The 9,082-nt window shown below is 52.7% G+C and overlaps 1 protein-coding gene across 1 annotated transcript; it reads right to left on the bottom strand.

Moving 5' to 3' along the window:
• Nucleotides 1-4,624: 4,624 nt before the first annotated feature.
• Nucleotides 4,625-9,082, bottom strand: CDK9 (cyclin dependent kinase 9). Its single transcript, XM_052648358.1, has 7 exons — nt 8,875-9,082; nt 8,313-8,394; nt 7,419-7,509; nt 6,900-7,066; nt 6,614-6,785; nt 6,302-6,450; nt 4,625-5,554 (listed from the first exon to the last, which is right to left on the bottom strand). The coding sequence occupies exons 1-7, from the start codon at nt 8,964-8,966 to the stop codon at nt 5,189-5,191; spliced, it is 1,119 nt and encodes a 372-aa protein (XP_052504318.1). The 5' UTR covers nt 8,967-9,082; the 3' UTR covers nt 4,625-5,188.

The raw sequence follows: 9,082 nt of genomic DNA, 5'->3' as shown, positions 1-9,082 counted from the left end.
CTGCTCTATCTGTGCCGCCCAGATCCTGGGCAACAGCATAGCATTGGCCATCAGCTTGTTAGAGGTGCCCCACACAGACCTGTGAGTCAGGGATTGGCTATGTGCTGACCTTGCAGGAGTGCTGCTCTAACTTACTGAAGCTGATGGGGGCTCATGCTTTTCCACAAGCAAAGTTGCCCTGAACCTCATGGACGAATCGGGCAGAGGTGGCATAGAAGAGGGTGGGGCACGATCTTTGAGGTTACAGCCCTGGTGTGGCCACAGTGCCCTGGGCCACGTGGCTCTTCTGTGTTCAGGACAAGAATTAACAGGCATCCTCTCCTGCTGGGCATTCTATGATGCGCTGGCTCCCATCTTAGAATATGCAAGACCAGCTCCTTTCCTGACCCTCCTACAGTAGATTGTTCTACTTCTTGTCTTTGGTTCCTCTCCTCCTGTTCTCCAGGGATCCTACTGCTCCCAGAGGGGTTTCATCTGAAACAATCCACCCAGCGGCTCTTGCCAAGGTCACCACTGAGGTCAGCATGGCTAAACCTGATGGTCAGTCCTCACCCTCATTTCCTGGGCCTATCAGCAGCACTTGTCCAAGTGATCGATCCTATGTCTCAAAAACACCCTCTATCTCTTTAGCTCCTGGATCCCACTCTTCTTACAGGCTCCCTCTCTCTCTTTTTTTGGCCTTGCTGCCTGGTTTGCAGGATCTTAGTTCTCCAAACAGGGATCGAACCCTCGGCCTGGCAGTGAAAGCGCCAAGTCCTAACCACTGGACTACCGTGGAATTCCCTCTATGATCTCTTCTTCTTTTTTAAAGAGTATGACTTTTTTTTTAAGTCTTTATTGAATTTATAACAGTATTGCTTCTTTTTTTTTTTGGTTGCACTGGTCCTTCATTGCTTTGTCTGGGCTTTTTCTAGTTGCAGCAAGTGGGGCTCCTCTTCACTGTGGCGTACGGGCTTCTCATTGCAAAGTCTTCTCTTGTTGACAAGCACAGGCTCTAGGTGCTCAGGCTTGGGTAGTGGCAGCACGTAGGCTCAGTGATTGCGGCACTGGCTCAGTAGCTGTGGCACACGGGCTTCGTTGCTGTGCTCCATGCAGAATCTTCGAGAACCAGGGGTCAAACCCTTGTCCCCTCCATTGGCAGGTGGATTCTTATCCACTGTACCACCAAGGAAGTCCTGCTCCTGTCTTTTGTTTGTCTTTATGTTTTGGGGTTTTTTTTGGCCACAAGGCATGTGGGATCTTAGATCCCCAACCTGCATCCTCTGCATTGGAAAGTGGTCTCAGTCACTTGACTGTCAGGCAAGTCCCCTATGGTCTCTGATTTTTTTTAAAAAGTAACTCTTTTATACAGTTATTTATTTTTGGCTGTACTGGGTCTTCCTTGCTGGGTGGGCTTCCCTCTAGTTGCAGTGATCAGGAGCTACTTTCTAGCTGCAGTGCTAGGGAGTCTTATTGAGGGGTGACTTCTCTTGTTGGGGAAGACTGGCTGTAGGGTGTGAGGACTTCACTAGTCACAGCACGTGGGTTCAGTACTTGCGGCCCTCGGGCTCTAGAGCACAGGTTAACAGTTGTGTCACGCAGGCTAAGTTGCTCCAAGGCATGTGGGATCTTCCTGGATCAGGGATTGCGCCAGTGTCTCCTGCAGGTGGGTTCTTTACTGTTGAGCCATCAGGGAAGCCCTCTCTGGTCTCTTATTTCATCTGTGGTTGTCCTCAACTCCCTGATAACACTGAACCTTGGAGTGTCTCAGTGGGCCTCGTCTCTTCTCCCCTCTTCCTGTGATGGGAGTTTAAAAGTCAACTGCGAGTTCTGACAACTCCCAAATTTTGTGTGTGTCTAGACTTTGGGGGTCCCTGAACTAGACACCAGATGTATACCTGCCATCTCAGCCTGGATGCTGCAGCCCTCTCCGTCTTGGGAGTGGCAGAAAGTTTATAGGTCCGGTTCTGTACTAACTCTTGAGAGGTTTCATTCAGGCTTGTCTGTTCGTGGGATTCTCCAGGCAAGAATACTAGAATGGGCTGCCAAGCCCTCCTCCAGGGGATCTTCCTGACCCACGGATTTAACCCAAGTCTCTTACGTCCTGATCCAGGGATTGAATCCGAGTCTCCTGCATTGGCAGGCTGGTTTTTTACCACTAGTGCCACCTGGGAAACCCATAGTTAAGTTACAGTGTTGTATTAATTACTGCTATACAGGAAAGTGACTCAGTTATACATGTATATACATTCTTTTTCATATTCTTTTCTGTTATGGTTTATCGGAGGAAATTGAAGATAGTTCCCTGTGCTATACAGTAGGCTCTTTTTGTTTATCCATTCCTCATATACTAGTTTGCATCTGTTAATCCCAAACTCCCAATCCAACACTCTCCAACCACTCTCTGTCTTGGCAACCACTAGTCAATTCTCTACGGCCCAGATTCCATTTCTATTCCATAGGTGAGTTCATTAGCGTCATCTTTTAGGTTCCACATGTAAGTGGTATCATCTGGTATTTGTCCGACTTTTCTTAGTATGATATTCTCTAGTTGCATCCCTGTTGCAGCAACTGGCATTATTTTCTGCTTTATCCGTTCAGTTGCTCAGTTGTAGCTCTTTGCGACCCCACGGACTGTAGCACGCCCGGCTTCCCTATCACCAACTCCCAGAGCTTGCTCAAACTCATGTCCATCGAGTTGGTGATGCCATCCAACCATCTCATCCTCTGCTGTCCCCTTCTCTTTCTGCCTTCAATCTTCCCCAGCATCAGGGTCTTTTCCAATGAGTCAGTTCTTAACATCAGGTGGCCAAAGCACTGGAGCTTCAGCTTCAGTCCTTCCAGTGAATATTCAGGACTGATTCCCTTTAGGATGGCCTGGCTGGGTCTCCTTATGGCTGACCAGTTTCACTGTGCATGTGCACCACATCTTTTTTATTCATCATCTGTTGATGGACATTAGGTTGTTCCATGTCCTAGCTATTGAACATAGGAGTGTATGTCTTTTTGAATTATAATTTCATCTGGATATATGCCCAGGAATGATTGCTGGTTCATACGGTCTTTCTATTTTCAGCTTTCTGAGGAAACTCCCTACTGTTGGTTTTTTTTTAAATAATTTTATTTTTGGCTGTGCTGGGTCTCTGTCGCTACTGGGCTTTTCTCCACTTGTGCTGAGTGGGGCTCCTCTCTAGCTGCACCGTAACTTCTAGCTGCAGAGCAAGGGCTCCTCACTGCAATGGCTTCTCTTGTTGCGGAGCGCAGGCTCTAGGGCACATGGGCTTAGCGGCCGTGTCTCCCGCGCTCGAGCACAGGCACCATAGTTGTGGCGCAGAGGCTGAGTTGCTCCGCGGCATGTGGCATCTTCCCGGATCAGGGATTGAACCTGTCTCCTGCACTGGCAGGCAGATTCATTACCATTGAGCCACCAGGGAAGCCCCATAATGTTTTCCACTGTTTTCTTTTTAAATCAGATTGTGGGAATTCCCTGGTGGTCCAGTGGTTAAGGCTCTGTGTTCCCACTGCAGTGGGGCATGAGTTCTATCCCTGGTCAGGGACCTAAGATCCTGACTACCATGCGGTGCCATCAAAAAGTAAAAAAAAACTTGGATATTTTTTAAAATCACGATTGTGTTTCTCTCTGTACAGCGCTCTCTGAAGGCTTCCTAGGCTTGGGGCTAGAATAGATTCTCCCTAAGCCTCCGGAAAGAACCAACCTTGCCGATGACAACTCCAGATTTCAGACTTCTCTCCTCAGAAGAGAGAGAGTAAGTTGGTTATTCTAAGTTGCTGTGTTTGGCAGCCCCAAGAATCAAATAGGCTAGTCATGATTTTTTTCTTCCTTTCACTTGCCTTTTGTGAAGCTGTGACCCAGGTTAATACCTACTAGGAAAGGACAGTTCAGGTAAAAGGTTTTGCCAAGCTTTTTTTCCCAGGTCCCCTTTAAGAGGCCTCCACTGGACAGAATGTAGAAAGTGCTTCACATGTGCCCATCTCAGATTTCAGACTCACAGGAGATGTATTCCCCCAAATGTGCTGTTCCTGAGTGTCTCAGCTCAGAGCCCACATGGTCCAAGCTTTCTGCTAACTGTTCCCTGTCCTTCTGCCCGCCTGCCACCCTAACTCAAACTACCGCCACCTCTACAAGGCCCTGGAGATGCTTTAGCTCGCCTGCTCATTTCCCCTTGCCACTCTCTGGCCAGCAGCCTGAGGACTCCTGCAGGTTACAGACCTGTTGTCATTCCACTGGCTAGAAGCCTCTCCAGCCTCCTGTGGTTGGAAGTCAAGTCTGAACACATCTGTCAGCCAAGGCAGACTCTGCCTCACTGGGTCACTGCTGCAGGTGCGGCTCACAGAAGGTTCCCCCCAGTTTCCTCCTCAGCAGACTGAGTCCCGTTTCTCATCTGTCTCCCTGCTTTCTCTGACACTGAGTGGAGAGGAGAATAAGGGAGCATCATGGTACCTGCCGCTTGGGTACTCAAGAGAAATAAACAAGAGGGACAGAAGTCCCCTGAAGGTATGTCAGGGGACATGAACTGGGACAAAGGGAAGTACCATGTCCTGACAAATCACGTCTCAGTGGTCAGCTACAGGGTTAAGAGCTGGCGGTCTGAACACAGAACAAAGCACACAGCTGTTTACTGAAAAAGAGTTAACTTTAATTGTAACTGACCAGCCTGTACCCAGGAATGTCTCTGAACAATCAAACAAAATCAACACGATAAAACTGTCCTATCGAAGAAACCAATAGCTTCCGTCAGCCCCAGAGATTCTGAGGGCTAGGCTGAGAGCAGCCTGTTCCCATTCCTGAGGCTGGTTCTGTGCCCCACAGAAGTTTCTCATCCCACAGGGAGGGCCGGGGTGGGTGAGGGACCAGTGCCCTCCTCCCAGCATGCTGGGGTCTCTCAGAGTCACCGGGGGGGCATGCCTCTCCCCCCACCCCAGTCCTGCCCTAAGGTAAAGGGAGGCCCTCTGGGCATCACCGCCAAAGCCAGGGAACAAGGTGGGCAGCTCAGGGGCCTTCCTGGACTCTCCGCCAAAGTTTTACTCCAGTCTGCTCGGTTGGTGCCCGACGCCCCGGGTGCGGATTAAATAAGATACGCGCTAGAGGAAAAACTCACATGCCCCATAATCTCCACGCTGCAAGTCACAGAGCAGAAGAAAAAAAACCAAAACCACGGCCCTAACGAGAAGCAATAGCAGCCAGCCCTCAGAAGACGCGCTCAAACTCCGTCTGGTTGGTGGTGGCAGGATTCCGGCTCTGGTTGGTTGACTGCTGGGTGATCTGGCTGCCCTTCCGGCGTGGAGGTGCCAGGTACTCGAACATGGATGTCAGGTGGGTGGACAGCATGCCCTTGAGGTCCGAGGGCATGGGGTCGGACCAGAAGAAGTCGTGGTTGAGGGCGTCGTCACTGTCGATGCGCTGGGCGGGGTCCAGCACCAGCAGCTTGTCGATGAGGTCCAGCGCGTAGGGGTCTCGCACGTAGGCCTTCAGCCTGTCCTTCACCTTCCGCTTCTGGCCCTTGACCAGCTCCACTTTCTCAAACAGCTCGTACTTGTCCACATTTGGCCACACCTGGGGCAGGGGGGAGGCATGGAAAGAGGGGAAGACTAGTTCAGCAGGGTATGTGACTGATCCACTGGTCAAGTACACAGTGACTGGATACGTCTCTGTTCAGGACTTCCCTGGTGATCCGATGGTTAAGAACTGCCTACCAATGCAGGGGACACGGGTTCGATCCTTGGTCTGGCAAGATTCCACATGCCATGAAGCAACTAAGCCCGTGTGCCACAACGACTGAAGCCCGGGTCTAACGCCAGTGCTCTGGAGCAAGGTAAGCCCCCCGCACTGCAACTAGGGAAAGCCCAGGTGCAGCAGAGAAGATCCAGAGCAGCCAAAAATAACTAAGTCAATACGTACAACTTGCTCAGATGCTTCCAGACCACCCCAGAGCCCTCTGCGGCCAAAGCAGCAGTAACCACAGATGGGACACAGGCACGGAATACCAGACCCTTCGGCGTGAATCGCCTGGGAGATGTGTGCCAAGTGTGACAGAACCACAGATGTCTCACGCCAGAGATCAGCTCTGAAGCGAGGTGCTCAAGACACCTTGCCGGAAAACCCCAGGAACCAGGGACACAGCCCAGACCTGACGTCGCCATGGCTAACAGCAGACTGTAACCCTCCACCAGCCGCCTGTCCAGGTCAGGGTTTTGCCTCTGTTCCGTGCGCCCCTCCTCCCCTGGAGCCAGGGAGCCTCCCCCACCCCTCTCGAAGGTGTGTGGCCTTGGGGCGGCCCCCAGGAGGCAGGCTGCGACGCACCTCGGGGGTGATGGAGCCGCAGAGCTGGCTGATGAGGGCGAGCTGGTGCTGCTCCGTGTTGCCCTGCATGATGGGGCTGCGGGTCCACATCTCTGCCATGATGCACCCAGCACCCCACAGATCAATGGGGGGGCCGTAGTCCCGCTCCCCTGGGAACAAGAGCACACCAGGGAGGGCCCCCTGAGCCCCACGGCCTCCTGAGAGGCCATGCCCCTGGGGCCGATGGCTCAAGAAGCCCTGGCAGTTGGGGTGCTGAGACTGAGCTGAGTGCCCAGCCCCTGCTCCCCTCTGCCAGCTCGGGAGAGTCCTCACCGAGCAACAGCTCTGGGGGCCGGTACCAGAGGGTCACCACACGGTTGGTGTAGCGGTTGGGCTGGCTGTTCTTGGCCAGGCTGAAGGCCCGGGCCAACCCAAAGTCCGCCAGCTTCAGAACCCCATCGCGGGTGATGAGCACGTTAGCCGCCTTCATGTCCCGGTGCAGGATCTGCAGGAAGCACAAGGCGGAGGGTTCCCAGGGATCCCTTAGCCATGCCCACCCCGCTGTGAGCGCAAAGGCCAGCCCAAGCCCTGCTCGCTCCTCCCCAACTAGGGCCCCCACCTTGTTCCTGTGGATGTAGTAGAGGCCGTTAAGCAACATCTGCATGACCCTCTTGATCTCAGACAGTGTGAACTTGACTAGGACGTTGCTCAGCAGCCCAGCAAGATCATGCTCGCAGAAGTCAAACACCAGGTATATACTGCCTTTGCAGCGGTTATAGGGGGAAGCTGAGGCAGGAAGAATGAGGAGGAGAGAGGGGGAGGCAAGAAAAAAAAATCAGAAACCTTACATGTAACTCATTTCCTTCAAACTAGCTCCCAACCCCTCCAACCCATGGCCACCCCGAATATCCGGGTACAAATTCCTTCGCAGGTAAAACATTTTCTGAGTGCCTTCTCTGGGCTGGGTGCTGTGGCAGGCGCTGGGGAAGCACCTGCTCCGATGAAAAGACCAGAGAAAGCAGTCACAGTTGGAATGTCTGGGTTAAGAAGAGGCAGTGTAAATGTGTCCAGTGTCAACTCCGCAAACAAAGCCTCAGTTTTTCCATCTGAAAATGGGGACATGATCCAAACAACTTACCTTTGGTTCGACAGATCTCAATCAAGTTGACCACATTCTCGTGTTTTAGAAGCTGGAGGATCTTGATCTCCCGCAATGCTGTAATGGGGAACTGGGTGGGAGAAAAGACAGGAGGAAGTCAAAAGTGGGTGAGCACACTACAGACCCAGGAGCTGACCATGGGGTCCACGCGAAGGGTCATAGGTTGGGAGACAGTAAATGCACAGGCTCTGGAATTAGCTGTCTCAGATGTCACATATGTAAAACGGGAGTAACTATGTACGCCTCATAAAGAACTGAATGAATGAATCAAAATAATTCAATGAATGATCCGAAACAGTGACACTTCACACAAAGGTTCTGTTACCAGTCATCAGACGCTCTGCAGTTTCTTCACCCTTATAAATTTTAGCCCTATGCCTGCATTTAACCTGCTTGGCAGTTAACAAATATATAATTAAAGAAGCTGGTCTCTGGAAAGCTGAACCAGAACTAACACACATGTGTGGCAGGAGAGACTGTTGCTTTTCAGCTGAATACCAATCACCTTTTCAAAGCCATTGCATGTAATTATCATTATCATATATATATATATATGTTTTTTGCGTTCAACAAAATTAAACCCTAAAGAAAAAGTCTTTAAGACTTCCTAACTTCAAAACCCCAGGGGCACTGGGTACAAGCATGGGCTCCCCCTCCTGGCACCAACCATATTCACCCAAGAATGAAGTATCAAAAGCTCTAAGACATCTGAATTCAAAGACTGAACTGGGAAGTCAAACTTCCTGGAATATGGAAATTTCCAAACACCTAATCTGAATCTATTACGTTGAAGAGTCCCCAAACCAGAAAGGTGGAAACGCAACCTCACGCCCAAAGGAGCTGGGAGACCTGCCCACCCCACCCCATACTCACCCCCTCTTTCTCGTTCTCCATCAGTACCTTCTTCAGGGCCACCTTTTGGCCGGTCTTGCGGTGCTTTGCCTTAAACACCTCCCTGCAGGCGGAGAGGGGAGACCCAAGAGGGCTCTTAGAGGACGTTTCCGCAGAGCCCGCCCCTCCCCCACCAGAGGAGGCCCGGAAAGGGAATCCCGGGCGGGGCTGGGCCGGGTCCCTCACGGCACTCGGCTACCCCACCACGCGGTGACTCTGGTCCCTTCTCGAGTCTCAGCCTTCTTCCCTCTGCTCCTTGCGCCTCACTCGGGCGTCTCGCGGAGAGATCCCGCACCACTCACAGGCTCCTCTCTGCAACCCCTCCCTGCCCCCCCATTAAGGGCCTCAGGCTCCTCCCAGCCGGCCGACTCCTTCAGGCCCCGGCGGGGTTGCGGTGCGGCCTAGCGGGACCAGGGGATAAGTTTGCGTCTAAGTGGCTTCCCGACCAACCGGGCCCGGGTCTGGGCGTCCCGACGTCGGCCCGGAGGGGTGCAGGTTCAGGAGGCTCCCGGTCCCTGGGGGTTGAGGGGGGGCCCAGCCTTACCCGAAGGTGCCTTGGCCGATTTTAGCGAGCTTCTCATATTTGGTCACCTCATCACAAAAAGGGCACTCCACCGAGTCGTACTGCTTTGCCATGGCTGACTCCAGTGCGCCGCCGCCGCCGCCTCCAGCCACCACCGCCGCCGCCGCTGCTGCCGCCGCCGCTCCCGCTCCGGGTCCCGCCGCCGTGCTCCAGGCCCCTCCGCGGCCGC

This window comes from Budorcas taxicolor, chromosome 11 (assembly GCF_023091745.1).
Source record: "Budorcas taxicolor isolate Tak-1 chromosome 11, Takin1.1, whole genome shotgun sequence".
NCBI lineage: Eukaryota > Metazoa > Chordata > Mammalia > Artiodactyla > Bovidae > Budorcas > Budorcas taxicolor.
Note: the sequence above shows the minus strand (reverse complement) of the source record. Positions and strands in the feature narration are given on the sequence as shown.

Excerpts from the sequence above, each read along its gene's own strand:
- CDK9 (XM_052648358.1), bottom strand. The coding sequence starts at position 8,966 with ATGGCAAAGCAGTACGACTCGGTGGAGTGCCCTTTTTGTGATGAGGTG. Across the intron at positions 7,067-7,418 it reads TGAGATCTGTCGAACCAAAG|CTTCCCCCTATAACCGCTGC; the intron begins GTAAGTTGTTTG and ends TTCCTGCCTCAG. Across the intron at positions 6,451-6,613 it reads GCCCCCAGAGCTGTTGCTCG|GGGAGCGGGACTACGGCCCC; the intron begins GTGAGGACTCTC and ends TCTTGTTCCCAG.